At 37.1% G+C, this 21,529-nt stretch overlaps 1 protein-coding gene across 3 annotated transcripts; it reads right to left on the minus strand.

The window, feature by feature from the left end:
- Positions 1-1,325: 1,325 nt before the first annotated feature.
- Positions 1,326-20,287, minus strand: LOC113056126 (forkhead box protein N2-like). 3 transcript variants are annotated; one of them, XM_026222663.1, is made up of 7 exons: positions 19,747-20,287; positions 19,180-19,317; positions 10,498-11,078; positions 8,572-8,696; positions 6,463-6,518; positions 6,060-6,128; positions 1,326-3,725 (listed from the first exon to the last, which is right to left on the minus strand). In XM_026222663.1, the coding sequence occupies exons 3-7, from the start codon at positions 11,062-11,064 to the stop codon at positions 3,361-3,363; spliced, it is 1,182 nt and encodes a 393-aa protein (XP_026078448.1). In that variant the 5' UTR covers positions 11,065-11,078; positions 19,180-19,317; positions 19,747-20,287; the 3' UTR covers positions 1,326-3,360. The 3 variants fall into 3 exon arrangements, with proteins under 3 accessions (XP_026078448.1, XP_026078447.1, XP_026078449.1); XM_026222662.1 differs by lacking the exon at positions 19,180-19,317 and having other exon boundaries at positions 19,747-20,271; XM_026222664.1 differs by lacking the exons at positions 6,060-6,128; positions 19,180-19,317 and having other exon boundaries at positions 19,747-20,284.
- Between the last annotated feature and the right edge of the window lie 1,242 nt (positions 20,288-21,529).

Genomic DNA, 21,529 nt, shown 5'->3' on the forward strand with positions numbered 1-21,529 from the left:
CTACACCACAGTGAGGACCAAGCTTCAGCACAAAATACATGCTTTTACAATAATTAGTGACTATTTTATGTATTAAGTACATAAGAACATAAGTGTTTTAGGATTTCTGTGAATATCAAGTACTTGACTACAACTGAACACTGGGTGGCGCTGCAATCCTCCAAAAGCACAAAGCAAGACATGCATACTTGCATACTACTTACTATTGCTCCATAATAGTGTATATATTCTGTGCACGCCAGTAAGTATGCAAATATTCTAATATATAAAAGCTTACTGTGGAAGAACACATTCCAAAATGCAATGCGCTTGACGTGACCTTCCCGTTACAGTGTGATGGATGATCCTGAAAGAATATCAGCTCAGCTGTGATTTACACCTCTTTCATGGCTCATTAATTGATTGGACCAGCAAACGTTGACAATTTTTAGACATACTGGATCAAAAATGCAATAAAGGCAGGGATTATTTCTTATGTTATATGGTACTGTTTGAAACATTATTCCATTTAATTTTCACTTACCATTTTTCAAAAAATAGCACTAAAGTGTATATTCCAGCAGTATTCATTTAGTAATTTATATGGACCATAGCAAGGCACACTTTTTATATTTAGTTGTATTTAAAATGTTTCTGTTTAAATAATTCAGTCCATCTTTTTATCCCCATTTCAAGAGAGCATCAAAACTGATGTTAGAGTCCATCATGGCAACGTGCATTGGTTACTCAGGAAAAGAGGTTCATGATTGTCTCAATTTACCCCATAGTGGCAGTCACAAGGAACTTTCGAAATGGTCTGAAGCAGCCATTACCTTCTGCCTATTTACCATGGAAAATAAATAATGAATATATGAATTTGAACAGAAGTATTAATAACCGTTCATTTTATAGAAATGGTGTTAAAAAAAATCTAATTCGAAACTTCCACATACACATATGAACCAGCCTCTACATTGGAAATTAATTACTTCAGGTCTCTTGTTTGTTTGAGAAAAAGCCATTTTACACTCTTAAATGACAGATGATATACCCAGACAGCACACTTACATTATAGAGATGTCTATTTGACATATCTGCATGACGTATTTTTTTTTTTTTTAAAGAGTATTTCCTCATCTGGAATACAGTATATGTCTATAGGGCGTTTCCTATCAGATGTCAAATAGACATTTAGAAGAGGTCTTTAAAGAAGTTTATGATTTAAAATGTTTGTTAAACTGACATCTTATAGATCTATCAGATGTTTGTACACAGAAGATGCTTTCCAGATGAAGAGATCTTCAGCAGACATATGTGGGAAAGTGAACAACAAAACACTAAATAAGTAAAAAGAAAAACTATTTTATTTCTTTAATAACCATATATAATGCAACAATTGCATATCTTTGGCAAAAATAAACTTTATAAACCTTTTATTAACAGAGGTTAGCTTACAAAATCAAAAAATCAGGTTCAGACTGCCACATATATGGCAGAAGAACATGTCGAAATTGATGGCGAAGTGGCAACTCAGTTAGTGGACCTCATCTTAATAATAATAATAACAATAATTAATAGGCAGCTGTTTTTAGAATTGGCCTTCAATTCTAAAACTACTGCTCGGTCCCCCTCCCTGCATTAATACTTGCATTCTGTAATTAGCACTATGTACAGCTGGGAGGGAACTGATTGGCAGCCATGGTTAAAGTGACATGGAAAGAGCTTCATAAGGATAGGCAGTTTTAAAGTAATCAACTCAAAACAGAAAGTTCAGGTTTGCCAGTGTTGGGGGGCAAAGGGCAGTTATACTTCACAATTTCACATGCTTGGGTATATAAAATCCTAATGTAGCCTCAAACGAACACTTAAAAACCTGATATTAAACAAACAAACATTCTAGATCACAGGGAACGCACAGCCAGGCAAGTTTTAAGAGCAGCAACTTTGGCAGTCTCAAAGGGGACAAAAAAAAAAAAAACACCACTTTGGGTTAAACATGGCCGGGAGTCAGAAGAGTTCTTAGTGGCACAATTCTCAGTTCACATCCAGTAGGCTCTCTCCCATTACTGTCATGCTCCTCAAATATACTGTCCACTCTCCCCAGCTTCACTTCCTGTGGTCCTTTCTCCCATGAACCGGACCATCCAGAAGCTTTAAAGCAGGGAGAATGTCTTTGTCCCTGCTTGCAGGCGCATTTACTGTGCAGTTCACATTGTGTCTCTGGTTTCATCTGAATCCCTGGGAACTCTCTGGAGGTCTGGAGCAGCACAGCGCCAGTTCAAAAGCAGCAATGGAACGTGGCGATTCACAGAGCTCCCCCTGCTGGAGACTTTGTCACACAGTTTAAACCAAGAAAAAGATGAGCAGCAACAAAAAGGCCTGATTTGGGTAGAAGCGACCCAAAAATTCAGAGCAGGAAGGGGAGAGATTGGCTCAAATCTTACAGTAGAGGTAAAGAGGTTCTTGTTTTGATTGGCCGCTAGTTAGTATGCTCCAAAAGCAAGCAATATGTGCATGGGCAATGATTCAATCAAGGCAGTTCACATGGAAAAGCACAAAACCTGATTATACAGACTGCTAGCATCTGAGAAACATTGTGGCTGATGTGCATGCAACAAAAGCTGTATCCTTCAAGCTGTTCTCCAGTCATAGTGGTCAGGATGGGGATGCAATACCGATCCAATCAGGATGCACGGGAGGAACCACATGGTTTTGACATCATAACTGCGGCAGCAAAAGGCTCCCAGGGGCATGCCGTCACCATCACACGAGATATAAACAAGCAGTACAAAAATAAAATAATTACAGGTATTTAGGTCAACTAATTATTGCATTTCTTATTTTGTATCATGTTTACATTATGATCCAAAATCAATGGCACTTTCAAATTTCACTTTTTTAAGCAGTCTTTCCCTCTATAGTTGAGAAGCATGAGAGGTCTTGGGAGCTTTTAAAATCCATGCATTAATTTTCCATATAAATAAGTTTGTGTTGATTTAGAGGTGGAAGCATGCAAATCTTGAAGTTTTTTTTTTTTTTTTTAACCAGTGTCTCTCTCTCTCTCTCTCTCTCTCTCTCTTTGTCTTTCTTTTATGATTAACATCTTCAAACTCTCTTACTGTTAAACTCAAATGATATGGGCCATTCATTCAAATCGGTTTCTTTTTTCTTTTCTTTTTTGTAGATAAAACCTGTCAGTATGGCTTTTCTCTCCTGTGTTTGTAGTATTGCCATGTTTGATGAGTGGACCAGAATGATATCCCAGTTAAAAAGACGAAAGGAAAGAAAACATCCCAACAATTCCACACAAGAAGGAAGATGCACCAAACCAGAAGAGAGAGGTTGGACAGGCCAGAGGATAGAGTTACAGAATCCTACTGATCATTTCCTACTGAGTTTCCTGCTCTTGCGTCTTGAGGCGACTAAACTTGTGCGAATACCAGCCAGGTGTAGGAGAGAGCCAGCTGCCTCCTTGAGCTCTTCATCCACATCTGGCCGACAATCTCTTCTGCTCCTCTTCCCTAAATATGGATCCTGCAGTGGGCTGTGTGGCCATTGGGCCCGGCCTTCTCTCTCCTGATCATGGTGCAGAGCCAGGCTGAAGTTGACCGGCTGTGACAGAGGCATCTGGCGAGGGCAGGGCGGGACAGGGGTGCTGCTGTAGTTGTGATCCTGCTTTGGATCTCGACTCACAACCACCAAGTCCCTTCGAGAGAGATCTATGGGTCCTTCTTGGTCATCTGGGTCTAAAACATCATAAGCAGAGTGATAACTGATGATCAGAGACAATATTATGAATAACAGTATGAACAAAACTATACGATACGGAACAAGTAATTTATACAGAAGCACAATAGAAGGTACACATCCTACATTTATAATGTTCACATTTATATAAATATATTAATGTTGAGATTTTTCATTGAAATAACATTTTATCAAAATGTTTTGCTGAAAAATGTGCTTATATAATTAATATTTGAGGATAATTCATTAAAAGTATTTAATTTATCATTTATTTTGATAAGTAAAGTAAAATTTAATTATGTTATTCTATTTGAATTAACACAATTTTTAGTTTATTATATTTGGAACTTGATAGAAACAAACCAAAAGAAACCGTTACACACACACACACACACACACAGTACAGTGGGGAAAATATATATTTGATCCTGTGCTAATTTAGTAAGTTTGGCCATTTACAAAGAAATTAAGGTCATGTATTTTTTACGGTAGGTTTTTTTTTTTTTTTTTACTTATAAACAGAATACAAGGGGACCTTGCAGGCACTGCAGGATTTCAGTTCAATGCGGCATAGTGTGTTACCAATGTTTTGCTTGGTGATGGTGGTCCCAACTGCCTTAAGATCATTAACAAGCTCCTCCCATGAATTTTGGAGCTGATCCCTTACCTTTTTCGTAATTATCTAGCTTTCAATATCTACAATCTTGTCTCCGACATCCTTTGACAGCTCTTTGGTCTTGCCAATGGTGGTGGGAGAGGTTTGAATGGAAGATACAGATTGTGTGGACAGGTCTTATACACCTAATGAGCCAACATTAGGAATAACTTCTTAAAGTTGCAGGACTTATCTGTGTTCCACATTGGCACGTAACCAATCTTTAGGAGCCAGAATTCTTGCTGGTAGGTAGGGGATCAAATACTTATTTAGGCCCCATCACAACACAGAAATGGAACTTGTTAAAATTACAAATTACTTGCTTCTTGTGTCAGACCAAGGCCGCATCTCATTCCTAGTATTACTTGATCTTTGTGCTGCATTCGACATCATGATCATGACATACTCATAGATTTATTACAAATTTATACAGGTGTTCAAGGGTGGGTTTAAGTTGGTTTAGAATAGATCTTCCCTGTATAATCGCTATCACTTTGTTGATTTAAACAAGTAGTCATCTCAATTATAAACAGTAAAGTATAGAGTGCCACAAGGATCTGTCCTAGTTCCTCTGCTATTTTCAATATACATGTTTACTCCTTGGTAATATTATTTAAAAACAAATACGGAATTAGTTTCCATTGTTAAGCTAATTATACTCAAATATATACATCACAACAAGACCAGATTAAACTTCTAAATTATCTAAGCTAAAGGAGTGTATAATGTTTTTAAAAGATTAGATGAACAATATGTTTTTCCTATTAAATTCGGATAAGACAGAGATATTACTTATTGGACCAAAAAAACAGTACACAGAATTTCTTGGATTAAAATTTTCAACTAGATGCGTGTACTATTACTTCCTTTACAGTCAAAAATCTGGGTGTTATATTAAACAGCAACTTGTCTTTTGAAAATCATATTTCCCATGTTACAAAAACAGCATTCATCCATTTTAGAAACTGCCAATAGCTCTCAAACTTTGGAACAGTTTTTCTGATGACATTTGGGGTTCAGACACATTCTGTCTGTTTAAATCTAGGTAAACACACATCTCTTTGGCCAAGCATTCAAATAATGCATCTTACAATGTACTGCAGTTATAACTGATCAAATGCACATTATTATTCCTTAGCTTGGGTTGAACAAATCATTTTGGCTTGGTCGGAACAGCAGCTACGCTAATTATGTCTCAATTTGTTTATCTGTTTCTAACTAGGAGTTAAAACAATTTTCAGTCTGGATCCAGCACTTACAAAGACCTGAGATGACCAAACACCTGAGAAGCAATGATGCAGTTTCATTACCTCAGTCTTTTTCATATGAAATTATTTTAATATGCAGCGACAATAAAGTGCTAAAGATTTTTTTTATTATTAACACCAATGTTGAAAACAGTTTTGCTTATATTATATAATAAAATAAAGCAATATTTTAAAGAACAGCCTTTCTTTGAAATACAAATGTAACAAATAGATTGTTCTAACACTATTTTTAATTGGATGATCCGTTTAAAGCCAATAAACACATAGACGTGATTGCTGTGATTATGTGAACAAGTACCTAGATGCATATCTTGATTAAAATAAACCTGATGTAAAACATGAATAAAAAGAAGGGACAAACAAAATAAGACAAAAATGATGTGTTGGTATATGTGATGGTGTTTTCTTACATGAGTCTATGTTCTGCTCAGAGGCAGATTTTAACAGCATCATGGCAGTGGCAGCATCAAAATCACATTCTGTAAAGAGAAAGAAATGTTTGATGCAAACAAGTATCGACTACGTGATGTGTTTGTGTGTGTGTTTAAGTGAATGAGTCACTTCCACCCAGGAGCGAAAAAGTCTCTCTCTAATTTCGAAGTACCAGTGCCTTTGTTGTCAAGGTTACCAAATACAGGAAAGAGATGGCATCTATGTGCACAGTTTAGAAGCACCAAGTATGGGGCGAGAGGAACACAATGAGTTGAGATGAGTGGTAGGCTTCATTGTGTGATGATACGTCTAATAATGGTGTGAAAAAGATGTGACCAGGTCATAGATTTTTTCCGATCAGGCTTGATTAAGTATACTAACCTTTTAGGGCACAACCCTGCTCTGATGTGAAAAGATGATGAGGAGGAGACGAGGCACTATAGAAGAGAGAGAAAGCATGAGAAGATAATTAACAAATCTTGAGTAAAGACAAATATGATTAAAGGATGAATATGCAACAAAACTAAAGAATGTCACATTTTATTATTAGGCCTTTAGACACACACCCGTTTTACCAAATAAAAAGGACAGCACTTTTACAGTTCATCCCACAATTTAATCTGAGCATAAGTATTGGAAAGGTTGAATTTGAGGCAGATATAAAAGATTAAAAGCTAATATTTAGTTGCAAATCCCTTCCATGCAATCAGAGCAGTGAGTTTGCAACCCATAGACATAACCAGACTCTGCAGCCAATTCCAACTGTTGCTTGTTTTGAGGAGTTTCTGTCTCTAGTCTTTGTCCTGATCCAATATGAAGTGCTTTCTAATGAGTTTGGTGGCATTTTCTTGAATATTGGTAGCCAAGAGGATCTTGTACCCTTCCAAATTCATACTGCTACTACCATCATACATTAAGTCATCATTAAAATGTCCATGCAATAACACCACCTCCACCATGCTTTACAGATGAGGTTGTATGCTTAAGATCATTTGCAGTTCCCTTTTTTCTCTCCACACTTTTGCTTTCCAATCACTTAGATAAAGGTTAATCTTTGTCTCATCGGTCCATCAACTCATTTCCAAAACTCTACTGGCTCACATTTTTGAAGAATCTTGCCTTTCTATCTTTGGTCCTGATCAGAGGTTTGCATCTTGCTGTGTAGCTTCTGTAATTCTGTGTCAAATTCTTCTGTGGACTGTATATTGACAGAGCATCACCCCAGCTTTCTGGAGGTTGTTGGAGATTTTACAGACATGTATTTTAGGGTTCATTTTCACAGCTTTTATTATTTTTCTGTCATCAACTACTTGGTTGCTGATGTCGCAGATAGTTTCCAAAGTCTTCATTTCTCCATGCCCTTTGTTTTTCCTATAGTTCTAATTGACTTCCTCTTTTCTTTTAGCATCCAAATTGCTTGCTTTTCTTTCAGAGTTGGCTTCCTCGTCTTCATCCTGGTTTGTGTGTGTCATCATTGAATGCAAGACTTAGAATGCAGAAGCAATAGATATAACTAATAAGACACATTCCCTGCTTTTAATATCTGAAGAATAAATGCAACAGGACACAGCTGAACACATAGAAGGCCTGTGAGGCAATTGTTCCAATACTTATGCTCACATCAGAAACTCAAAGTGCTGATCTTAGCTGGTAAAACATCAGTATGTTGGGTTGAATCACCCAGTAATAAAACAGATTTGTTAAATATCCTTTCATTCATTATATATATTATACAGTATATATATTATAACCATTATTTATTTATATATTTGTGTACCATATTTAAAATAAATTACATAAATAGCAATATTATTTTAAAAAGACCAATTTTCACTATTAACTAGTTGCTTATTAGCATGTATAATACTAGCATATTGGCTGTTTATTGTTACATAAAAAGCACATATTAATGACTTTTTCTGCATGACTACATTTTAAATCCCTACCCAATACCTTAAGTTAACAACTACCTTAGTATATATAAATAAACGGCAAATTAGGAGTTTGAGGAAAAATGAATAGCAATACAATGCAAATTAAATAAAAAAAAACTGTCTAAAGTACTTCTTAAAATTTGTGTTAATTAATTTAAATTAAACTGTTTGATTCAAAAGCCAATCCATTCACAATCAGTTTAAAGATTCACATTACTATATTATAAATACATAGGAAAAACAACATATTAGACAACTAATACACCCACCTTTGACCGCAGCTGAATATACATTTCATATAAATGCAAAAAGCTGGACTATTTTTGGTAACTAATCCACATTAAACATAAGCGAAGTAACGTGACACATCAAAACTAATTCGCTCCCATTATGTTCAACAAAGCTGTCTACACTGGAAGTGCTTGTCTGTGACCATTCATAGAGTAAATCACTGAAATCCTAGCAAGCAGTATGCTCACTATCCTAGTAAGACGACTGAAACCTGGATAAATGTCAGAATTATCCATTTGTCACATAATCAGGCCAGTGTTTTTACCTAGGAGGGGATGCGGGGGGAGTGCAGAAGACATGTGCATTCGGGAAGTGCTGTTTCTTCAGGGCTTGCATCAGCATGGGCCGGAACTCAGGGTGAACACACCACAGAGAGCCTTTCCCATTGGTCTAGAAGGGGCAGAGAGGGGAGGAGTCAGAACCGCAAGAAGCAAGCATGAAATCAGCATGCTGGGGTGAGGAGAAAGCTCAGGTTAAATTGACAACAGGACCATCTGGCTCTCTCTATGTCCACTGCGCATAAGCACATCATACATTAGCTGCAAATGCTTATTTTAAACCATCATGAAGCTATAATGACCACATGGGAAGCATGTGTAACGGTGGCTCCTATAGTGTTTGCATGGGAGTATTTGTGTGTGTGAATAAAGGACTCATCACCCTTTGTCTGAGGTGTGGTCCTGCAGGGGGAATATGACCTTGACTCGCTTCACTAGCAGTGCTCATAAACAGGAAAGAGGAAACATTGCCATGGTAACAGACACCAGGGCTGAGACATATGAAACCCACAGATTCACACAATGTCACACATTAATGAAACATACTGTCCGCACCATTCCATAAATCATTTTGCCATCTACGGTCCGCGTATAAGAAATGAAAACATCTGCCTCAGTTCATTCAACTGGCTGTGTGCTCTGCTTTGAACACATCGGGTTTTAAAAAAGCCCTAAAGCATTATCCCTCTTGACAACCCTGTTAGTACACTGCAATCAGTCGTGCACTTCTTTATACACTGACCCAGTTAGTTAAACGTCTGAGAGAGTGCTCTGAAGCAATGTTGTGTGAACTGCTCTTCAGAAAAAGAAGGTGTTCTAATTTATTACAAGGCTCACTGGAATACTTGATTCTGATTGGTCAGTTGCAGCGTTCTGAGGTCAGAGAGTTTTTTTCTGTAATGGCCACCGAACTGCATTTGAGCGTTGTCTCACTGTGATAGTTTCATGTCTGTTGTAGCACTATGCGGTCACACATAAAAAAATAACTTTAACTCCATTTATTTAATTATTTTAGAGATAAATTACAGTAAGTCCTTTATGCAAAAACTTCTGGCTGACAAATGGCTTGCCGAAAATAATTTTATGCAATTTATGGATTATGGCCAATTACCAATAAATTGCTAATATTAAAATACTCTTAAAATATATTTTGTCTTGTATATTAAGAATTGAAACACTAAAATTAATCAATTCAAATGCTACTAATAAAGGCATTAGAAAATTGTAAAAAATTAATACATTATAAAATATATATACCTTTGCTAATGGTTACATTTAACAAAAAGCAAAAGCACCAAAATGTTAATAAAAAAAGACTGAAATCCGTGTTTACAAGGGTTTTACTTTAGTATTATTTATATACAATTATGATATTTATTAATATTTTTAATTTGCTTTTATTTTTATATTTCAGTTTTTATTTTAGTTTTGGTAATTTTGTTGTTTTTATTAGCTATTTAAAAATATTTATATTCAGAATTAATTCAGTTTTAGTTTTAGCTATTTTAGTACATCAAATTAAACTCATTCTATTTCAGTTAGTTGCCAAGAGAACCTTTCTACCTTTTAGATTTTTATTCTTATATTTACTTTATTTTAATATTATTTTCAATTTTACTTTTTAACTTAATTTAAATTTATGATTTTTTTTTAAAATACTTTTACATTTAGTAAACAATTAGAACTCTGGTCCACAATTAAATATGCAATAATGACTGGAGAAAAAAAAGACAATACAAAACTGTAATATTGACAACCATTATGGTTATGTATTACAATTCAAATTATGGACATATCCCTACTTGATACAAATAGTGCATCCATTCCCTGTCTGCATTTATTACATGTTTTATTTGTTAATGACTGGCTGAATGTTATGGACATGAGAATGTCCATTTTTATTGCATTCTTACCTTTCCTATGCTTCGCTCTACTTTGCGGAAGCACTTGTTTAGGGACAGGTTGTGGCGCACTGAGTTCTTCCAGCCAGTAGGGGCACTAGAGAAATATGGAAAATGTTTGAGGATCCAGCCATAGATGTCCTTCACTGGGAGAGATTTGCTGGGCGACTGCTCAATAGCCATGTATATCAGTAAGGAGAAAGAGAAGGGAGGCTTTGACTTGTATGGATCTCTCACGCTTCCCGGAGAGACAGAGGAGGTGGACGAGGTGGTGTTGCTGTGAGGCGACCCACCGCCTCCCTCGATGTCAAACAGCGGGCTGTTGGTGGGCTGCGGCTCGCCTCCGAGCGTGAAGTTCTGCAGCAAGTTCTCATGAAGCCAGTTCAAGTTGGTTAGTTCATCATCTTCAGACTCACCCGCAACCACACTCAATACTCCAGCCCGACCAATCTGATCCAGACTGGTAGCCATGGGACTGGAAGCACTCTCTGCTTCAGGAAGAGTCCCAGCTCCACACACACCCTGTGCTCCAGGAGATTCGGCTTTCTTATCTGGAGACATCCCGATTATCGGACCCATCAAACCTGGAGGGTCTGTGGAAGTGAAGGATATTGGAGAGATCAGAAAGTGTGCACTGGTTACTACAACTGTCAAATAACAAATTAACCATTTATGAAACATCTGTAAATTCAGTTTAGGTAATAGATCATTTCAGGTGATAAATTAAACCAGTCATAGTAATGCATGTAAAAGTCTTAGTTTTTCCGACTTGTTTTACCCCTAAAACATTGTAATCTCAGTGCCTGCACCATTTCTCTTGAGAGAATTAAGAGGCCCTTTAAAACGGAGTTAAGGGCCTCCTAGATGTCTACTGAAGTGTCTGAGAACCATGAGCCTCATCTTTAAGATGATACCACACCAGAACAACCAAAGTGTGTACTCTAGGGGTCTTAGACAATCACTGTTAACAGCTCCACGTAATAAGACAGACAAAGATGAAGAGGATAAGTGATGGTGGCTCCGTACAGCTTGAAGAAACTCACAGAGATCAATCAGAAATCTACCTGCCACAGACTAAGTGACCGGCTTTAATGGACAGCCATGGAAAGCACACAGAATATTTATAAATAAATCATCAGGCATCAGCTCAAGTAAAAGAGGGCTGAGTGCCTAGGAGAGTGAAGCTTTCTCTCCCTACTATTATATCCACTGCCATGGAAACCATACAGTCCATCAATAAATAAATAATCACATAAAGTGCTGCTCTGAATCATTCTCTCTCCCACTCTGGTGAATAGAGTGAAGGGCACAGGGAGGGGGTTCCACTTCCTCTTTCAGGCCATTCAAAACACCCCAGACACAAATAAACACCTTCCTCTTCACATGAGTACTGTAACAAAAGGTGTCAACAAAAAACAGCTTTTCCACAAAGTTGAAGCGATAGTTCACTCCAAAACAACGACTGTGATCATTTACCAATGCCCGTGTCGTTCCAAACCCGTTTGACTTTCTTTATCTGTGAAACGCAAAAGGAGATGCTTTGAAGAATATTGATGCTGTGCTTTTCCATACAATGATAAGAGATTGGAAACCAAAGGCCATCCAATTGCAAAAAGGGGAAAATCAGATCAAAATTTAAGCCATTATTCCCTGAAAATGCTTTCTGTTTGTGTTCAACATTTGTGTTTATAAATGTATGAAAGCCATTTTTGTTTGAGGATGATTAAATGATAATTTAGCTGAAATTAGGGCTGCATGATATCTTTTGAAGGGAAAGTCGTGGCCTAGTGGTTAGAGAGTCTGACTCCGAACCCTAGGGTTTTGAGTTCGAGTCTCGGGCCGGCAATACCACGTCTTAGGTGCCCTTGAGCAAGGCCCCCGAACCCCCAATTGCTCCCCGGGTGCCGCAGCATAAATGGCTGCCCACTGCTCTGGGTGTTTGTTCACTGCTGTGTGTGTGCACTTCGGATGGGTTAAATGCAGAGCACAAATTCTGAGTATGGGTCACCATACTTGGCTGTACGTCACGGCACTTAAAAAAAATAAATCATTATCCTGATATGGCCTACTGCGTGAAAAATAGATGAATAAATATTACAATATTAAAATATATCCACTGTGATTTCAGAGATACTGTGTCTCAGTGTGCACAAGAACATAGTACCACACTTCACTCTGAAACCAATTTTTTTTTAAATTGAGATTTATGCATCATCTGAAAGCTGAATAAATAAGCTTTCCATTGATGTATGGATAGGACAATATTTGGCCAAGATACAAATATTTGAAAGTACTGAGAAAATCACCTTTAAAGTTGTCCAAATGATGTTCTTAGGAATGCATATTACTAATCAAAAATTAAGTTTTAATATATATACAGTAGGACATTTACTAAATATCTTCATGGAACATGATCTTTACTTAATATCCTAATGATTTTTGGCGTGAAAGAAAAATGGATAATTTTGACCCATTCACTGTATTCTTGGCTATTGCTACAAATATACCGCAGTGACTTAAGACTGGTTTTGTGGTCGAGGGCCACATTTATGTATTTGCTGGTAATCCAAAAAAATAAAAGCTCAATGGTTTAAAGATTGAAAATGAAGAAATTAACAAATATTATTGCGATTTTACAGCTGTAATTAAAGCTAATCAAATATACTTTATTTTTTATTGCACAATACAACAGCATTACTGCAATACATTTATTCTTTTGTTTAATATTAACATTAACATTTTTGTATGTATGTTTTGAACTACAGGAAGCTGGAAAAACAAATAAATAAACAACAATGCAATTTTTTCCAAATATTCTGCAGCCCTGTAATCAAACCATCTGTCACCCTTGTCCACATTATTATGCTCCTGTAGTGCATCCACATGCCACTTTGTTTTCTTATAGGATCCTCTTTGGATGTCTTTCTTTATGTGGTACAACAGCAGTACATCTTTCATAGGACATTTAGTGCTATCTGCTTCCCAACCTGCTCCCTGCACTCTGCGCCTCTCATTAGGCCTGGGACACACCTAATCTTAACCAATTTTAAAACCATGGGACAGAACAGACAAATAAGGCTTAAAAATCAGCCTTAAAATCTTCCAAGTGTGTAGTCAGCCTTAGCAAGACAAATCTAACTCCCTCCAACAGGCTCCTCAGCACATCACCTCGCCAACTCCCGCACCTTTCAAGGCTTGTTGAGGAGTGATGCTAATGTTCTTCACCATGGATAGATTATAAAACAGGTGAAAAATCCCATAAACATGCATTGAAATATGCCCTCAAGCCATTTCAGAGATTTGGAGGTGGGCTCTATCAACTTGGGCTGAAAGCAAACACCTAACAAGACTTTAAAAATCACTCTGAACACCCTAGCAACTGACTAAAAAATAGGGATGCACGATATTGGATTTTGGCCGATATTCGATATGCCGATATTTTCAAAATAATTTTGGCCGATGCCGATACCGATATATATACAAATATATACTGATATATTTAAACTTTAATTTTACTGAAGAGAAATCCATGTATCTCTTCTGTACTGATTCTACCATAAATGTATTATTTTACAAATGTAGACAGACACTCACATCTGAAAAACAGGTCAATTATTTCGCTTGGAGAATATCGGTTTGGCTCATCGGCAGAAATATTCATATCGGCCGATACCGATAATGGTCATTTTAAGCTTTTATCGGCCGATACCGATATTGTGCCGATATTATCGTGCATCCCTACTAAAAAACACTGAGGACTCCTTAGCAAATGCACAGCAACGTCCTATAAAATTCACTAAAGCAGAGAAGCACCTTTTGCATGCACCATATTTTCCTCAAAAACTGATTATTATAAAGAACAACCGCCATTCACAAACTAATTTTCATCAAAATTTGAAGAAGGATTTAAATTAGTATTGAACTGCTGATGTTTGCAGAACAGAGCACCGGGAAGAACATGTTCATCTGTAATAAAACAGTTGGAGATGGAGATCAAGGGATCTTCTGTGTGTTTAAGGATGCTTAGACAGCCGTTTGAATTGGAGGTTTCTCCTTTCTGATTCCTGTAGTGGTTGGTATTGGTCTGTCAAGTATCATGACTCAAAAGCTCCCAGTGCATCTCCATTGATTTGTGAAAGCTGATCTAAAAGCCCAGCAGGAAGGTCACCTAGCCCTATTAGAAACAGCAAGAGATTAACTGCTGTTTTACTTTTAACCCAAAACCAGGTATTCTCTTTGATGTCAAGGAGAAATATGACAGAGACTTATGAATTTAGTTCCAGTCACAATAAGCTCTAAGAAACTATAAAACAAATCACACAATACAAAGAGCCCGTTGTTGTCAGTTAGTTTGGGGCTGGTTTTCTCCACATTTCCGAAGCACGTTCCAAAGCTAAAGCTTCTTAAACACATTCATATGCTGCAAGCTTGAAAGCCGCAATCCACAGTGGTAAAGACACCACATGAACAGTGCCTGAGTTTGTTTCATATCACCTTCCATTTTAAATATTCAGTTCAAAACTTAAATCAGAAAAATGTTTTCAATTTCCTGATCAATGTAAGCAGAGTCCATTAAAACTTGCAAATTTTATGAACAAATGCATTCCTAAATTTTAAAAATGCTTCCCATTTGTTAAATTCTTAACATTATGTAAAACTTGTTTACTTAATATTCCAAAAACTCTCCCAATAATTTGTCTGCAAAGGCTCTAATTAATCTCTAATGCAGCGGTTTAGAAACAAGTCCATTTGGCATTCTTTTCTCTTTCTGATTCAGGCTTTCAACAATTTGGTGCTTTTGTGACAAAATATTGTTGCTAAAATGGAACACATAGCTTTAACTCTAGACTTGAATTTTCTGACAATCTGTGAATGAACGCTATGCCAATTAAATGTATTTTTACACCCCTTCAGCACTTTATGCAAGTTGTGTAATGTGGAGTTTTATAACGTTTCAAAAAGAAGTCACTTATGCTCACTAATCCTCACTAAGTATTAAAAAAATGTATGCTAGGTGATAATAACAGGAGCAAATATTTTGTATTTGTTATTTATCATCCAAATTCTCAGTGTACAGTAGATGCATATTACAACTGAATGTCTCTTGTATTAAAGGAGAATTCTGATTTGTTGTATCATTCACTTGCAATGAAGATACAGAAGCAACAGAATTCTTCACCAAAAAAAGTGAATAATCCCTAATAGTTTTTTTATTTTATTCAAGATGACAATAAAATTTGCAATTTGGCTGCATTGATTGATGTCTTTATCAATAAAATAATATAAATGTATAAAATCAGTTTTTTTTTGCACAGTGTGTGAGTTTAAAGGGAACATATGATGCGATTTCAATCTTTCCTTGCTCTTTGGAGTGTTACAAGCTCTAGGTGAATAAAGAAGATCTGTAAAGTAGCAAAGACTAAAGACTCGTATCTAAAGCGATATTCTCTATCAAAGTTAAGACTCTACCAAGCCCCCCTAAAATGGCTCATTCAAACACGCCCCACATGTCTACATCACTATGTGGAAATACTTGCGTTATGCCTCACAAATGTTCACGCATAGAAAGAAGGCATGGTTTCAGTAACCACAGTTAGTGTTGAAGCAGTCGTGTCAGGGAGATACAGTGTGTTTCTAGGCCAAAAGCAAAAGCACTTTATTTGGCCTTCCGAAAGTAGATTTATTTAGGAATCTTTAAGATTACTTCCAACAGAACAGCAATGCATTTTATGGACGACCATTTCGTGAACTAGGAGAGGAGGTCATTCTGACTTTGCTACGACAATCTGGCACTTCAGAATCAACTACTGGAAGTATGTTTTGTTATTAATTTAAGTATCTGCTATTGAATGTTCAAATGCAGAGTTTTGCATGTTGCGAGCGTGTGTGTGTGTGTGTGAGAGAGAGAGACTGGTTCACAAAGTGGAGTCAGCTGTGTTTGTAATGCGAATCTGTTCCCCTTCCAGGCTTGAACTGATGGTAAAACTAAGGACATTATTAACTGTCTTTACATTTATTTTGAAAGATGAAGCTCGCGATTAGGGAAATGGGCGTTACATTTCTGACGAGTGCTTGCGATGTTCGACCAATCACAATGCACTGGGTCAGCTGGCCTATCAAAGCAGACTGTGCTTTTCAGCAGGAGGGACTTTGTAATAAATGACGTGTTTGAGAGAAGCGGGTCATGGAAAACCTACAATAATGTACAGTATTTGAAAAATTTGTTTTTTGAACGTTAAAGCATGTCAAAATATTCTGTTATACCAAATAAACAAAACAATGATCTTTAAAAAAGCATTATATGACACATTTAAATGACTGTTTTGCTGCATTTCTCATTTCTTCAGCTTTTTTGGGACAGCAACTGCATACACCAAAGAGCCAGATCTCATCATCTCAGATCAAAAAAACACAAATGAACCCTAAGTGTCAAAAAAAGAGAGCTGTAACTTTTAGAAATGTATACCGTATTTATATAGTCCTGACTCCTGAAACAGACACCACCTACACATCAATATAAGATATGAGCAGGGTTAATGTTTCTTAGAGCTTTACATGCTAGTGGCATTAAAGCATTCATACACACAAGCCGGCCGCCACACAATCCTCACAGCATGCTGTCTGGACTTGATCCCATGTCATTGTCACACCCTAAAGTCTCAATTAAACACACCCTCTTTATTCACACAGTAGTGAAAAACACAATGGAGGCTATCGTGACCAGAATGACACAGGCTATGGTACTGGGGGGCGAGCTCTCCTCATCAAGGCACTGGCTGATATTAGCATCACTGCCAGTGGATAGAGTGGCCCTAACTGCCTACTGACTTCAACCTTTCAGAAAGGAGGTGAAGGTTACTAAACAAAAATCTGAGAACACAATGTTGAGTGGGGGGTTGGGGTGGGAGTGAGATCTGACATGGTCCAGACAAATGAGGAAAAAAAAAAAAAAAAAAGCACACATTTGCACATCTGAAATCCAGAGCAGTCGCCTATATTTGATTACCACACCCCGGTGTCACCATGTAGCCATGGCAACAACAGCATTATAGCCTCCTGGGGACGCGAGTTGAGCCTCCTGGTCTAACGCTGAGGGCATCAAGGAACAAAAAGAGGCTAACAGCAGATTGGAGCTGGAGGTATAATGAGAGGATGGAAAGAGGGGTCATTACAAGCCGCATAAAAGCTTGGACATGAGCTTTTCAAACTGAGTTAGGACAAATTGATGAGTTTTACTAAAAAATAAAACCTCTATATTGAGCATTTAACTTGCATAATAAAGCATGCTCAACTGTCTTTGGAGGAAAGCAACTGCATGTTCTTTAACATGTTATACCACTCAACCAGGAAGGGTTGCCAAACGTAAATTTGTGGTTTTAATAAGACGAAACTTGATGTTTTTTTTTTAAACCCCTCTTGCAGTGAAAATGAAGAATTTACACAGTCTAGGGTGCTTTTGTGTTTCTTTCTTGATAGTTTTTTACTATTGATTAAATTACTGTTGACTTCTTAAGTATATATACGTTCCTCCTTTATTTAGTTTTTTTATTTAAAATAATAAAATTAGTCTTTGGCTGCTAGGTTTAACCAGGTGTATGTTTTTTATAAATAAAATAATAGAATATATATTTATAAAATAAAGCAAAAACTTTTTTTTTAACACGCACACGTTTTATTTATTTAAATGTTCAAATTTGAACCTTGCACACTGTATGAGTTTAAATGACTGTTTTGGCTGCATTTCTAACTTCTTCAGCTTTAGAGGGACAGCAACTGCATACAGCCAAGAGCCAGATCTTATCTATCATAGTGAGAGTCATAATGAGACTAATTAATTTCCCATTTAATGCCAGGAGAGAAGCAATAAGCAAGGGATCATTTGCTGTGTCCTACAAAAGCCCTCAAGAGAAAACAGCACTGCACAGACACTATTGCCATTCACTACATTAGCTCAGGATTCGGTACTAATGAAGTTTCTGCAGGCAGTTGTGCCCTTTCAGATGTTGCTAGCTATGCATCTGAACCCTGTAGACTGTGGACGCAGATAATGAAATACAGCAAATAAAAGCGCATACATGACAACCCTGTTAACAACACAGAAACCCTTTTCGCTGCCTACACAACATGACCTGAATGAGACTACAGTCTAAAGTGCAAATGTAGACAGCAGAACTAAATAACGTGCTCATGTGACACACTGCTCAAGAGTTGTGTTACCAGTCCCCAGCTCTTCCCCAAGTACAGCTATGCGTTCACTCGGACCACGTGTCAATGTCACTCAGACGTTATCTACCGCCGGAAATAATGAGTGCACGTCCACGTCAGAACATCCCATTTCATCAACAAGTCACGAGCAAAACTATCACCAGTCCATTGCTTTCGATCTCAACGAATACTTATGTACAACCACAAGTGATAAGCAAAACAAAGAGATAAAAGAACAGCACCCAACCTCACATCTCGTGTTACATAGTTGCCCTAGATTCTCACTACTCGCCACAACTGAATGTATATTTGTAACCTTTAACTGTAACCTTCAGCATTACTCTGCTGTTATAGTCGACTATCGCGCGTTCGAATAACGTTCTATTCGAATGTTTTTCTTATTTGAAAGTTCCGATTTTAAAAGCACTTTCACGACAACTTGACGTTTGAATTGTAAATTTATTTAGAAAACATTTTATGACTACATACCTGTCGTGCTCGTGCGTTCTGAAACTTCCGCTGATAATGTCAGAAGAATGCTGGCCAGTCTTCAGAACGAGGATCTTCAGTTAGCGACAAGCTAATGCGTGGCTTTAAAGCAAATCTTCGCGGCAAGCTTCGACAGAACTAACGACATAAAACAGCGAAGAAAAAGTCCTTGGATATATTTTTTGTTGTTTCAGTATTCCTTCAGGAAAAGTGTACTACGACTGGAATGTGGTTGGTTTATGGTCTCGTGTCAACTCGACGGCAAACGCACGCATTTTACTCAACTAAGTTAGCTAGGAAAGATCACATGGTCTAAAATGTTAATAAATGTATTCTGGAAATAAAACAGACTGGTGTATATTTCAATAAGAAAAATGGATAACAAAAATATTCTTAAAAAAAACGTAAACATCACAATTAGGCAGCTCAATGGCTTGTTATTGGCTAGATGTTTTTTTTTTTCACGAGACACGTTTCATATTTGTCATCTGATTAAAAACGTGCCGACACATAATATTCCCTTCAAATTAACAGTATTATAAATAACACCCACAAGCTTTTACTTACATTCGTGCTTTCTACTGTCGCGTCCGACGACAAAAGCTCCCGTGCTTTCATGCGGTAGCCTTTCGCTCGCGGTGTGTCAAAAGATCAGCAGCTGCTTCCTCCGTCCACGCAGCGCGGAGATCACGCCTCACAGCAACGCTTCCGTACCCCCCCTACCGTCGCCAAGGCAACAGGGCTACATCAGCCAATCACACCCCCAGCTCGCCGATATCCCCCTTGACAACTGCCGCATCGCCATAGCACTTTTTTAGCAAACCTAAGCAATCGTGTTTAGCATGCGCTCCGCGTTGCACCACGTTATTCATTCGCTCGTGAGAGATTCGCGACGAAAAACTCGATGTTATTTCAAAGGAGAGTCTAGACCCGCTGGTGTAGATTTAAATATTTTGACGTCATAATCCCATTGAGTATTTGCTTCATATTTAATAGGTTTACTAACTTCGACGGCGTTTGACCAGCAGCCAGTTTACGCTGGAGACGAGGTCAGATGATGTTGCGTCATTATTTGGGGAGTCCCGGATGCTCGTCGTCCAATCGCAGGCTCTTTAGCAATGTAAACTAGAGGTACTTAAACATTACCAACTTATATATAAGTATCGTGCTCCAATGAGATTTTAAACTGTCTGGAAAGTCAGGAGTATGACCATAAGTATATTATTGTACTTTTTATTATTTTTTGTTCCATCTGGTAATTATTTAACTATTTCATGCTGAAATATTTAGCCTTTTCGTGCTTCGTTTCTATTCTAAATCCAGCCATAATCAGTTAATAACAACAAAATACGCTTGTGATGTTTTAATGGTAATTTATAATGTTTTGTATTGGTTTTGACAAGGAAACAGTTTTAATACCAAATCAAATCTAGCAGTTTTGCAGCAGAAGAGTAAATATCCTTGAATCTATAGGGGTTAATTTAAGTTACAAAAAACCCCTATAGATTCAAGGATTAAATTAGCCTTAAATGCAGGCATGTAATATCTAATTATACAATAAGAAATAAGTAAAAGACTACTAAATATAACCTCCATGCATGTGGTTTCCAATCCCATGATTGATTCATGGCACGGAGGAGGGTCTGTCAGGAGTTGAGAGGGTCTCACACAGACAACATGAATCTCAGAAGATAAGAATTGTGCAAAATTAAATGTTCATTTTGCTATAAATATGACCAAGGCCATTTAGTTTAAGGAATTGATGTTATTTAACTATTTTTTTATTAATTTATTCTTTTAAAATTGTCAAGCACTTTTATGGAAGCCACTGGGCTGTTCATTGCTGACATGAAAATGATGAATTTTCAAATTAAATGATCAAATATTAAAGGAAAAGTTTACCCCAAAATTAAAAATTTGCTGAAAATGTACTCACCCTCAATATGTATACGAGTTTGCTGCTTCATCAGAACAGGTTTGGAGAAATGTAGCATTACATCATCTAGTCACCAATGCATCCCCTGCAGTGAATGGGTGCCGTCAGAATGAGAGTCCAAACATCTGATAAAAACATCACAATAATTCACAAGTATTTCACATGACTCCAGTCCATCAATGAATGCCTTGTGCAGCTGCCTGTTTGTAAGAATCAAATCCATCATTAAGACCTTTCAACTTTAAACCGTCACTGTGGCTGAGGTTACAGCTTTGATCTCAGATTGCTAAAATTTTCTATTTATTTGTATCTGATTTGAATCATATCACATACATTGTTTTTAAGATGTAGATGTAGGTCATCTCAGTTATATTTTAGGCTTATTTAGGTTGTTTGCGTATAGATGGCGCATTT

This window comes from Carassius auratus, chromosome 37 (assembly GCF_003368295.1).
Source record: "Carassius auratus strain Wakin chromosome 37, ASM336829v1, whole genome shotgun sequence".
NCBI lineage: Eukaryota > Metazoa > Chordata > Actinopteri > Cypriniformes > Cyprinidae > Carassius > Carassius auratus.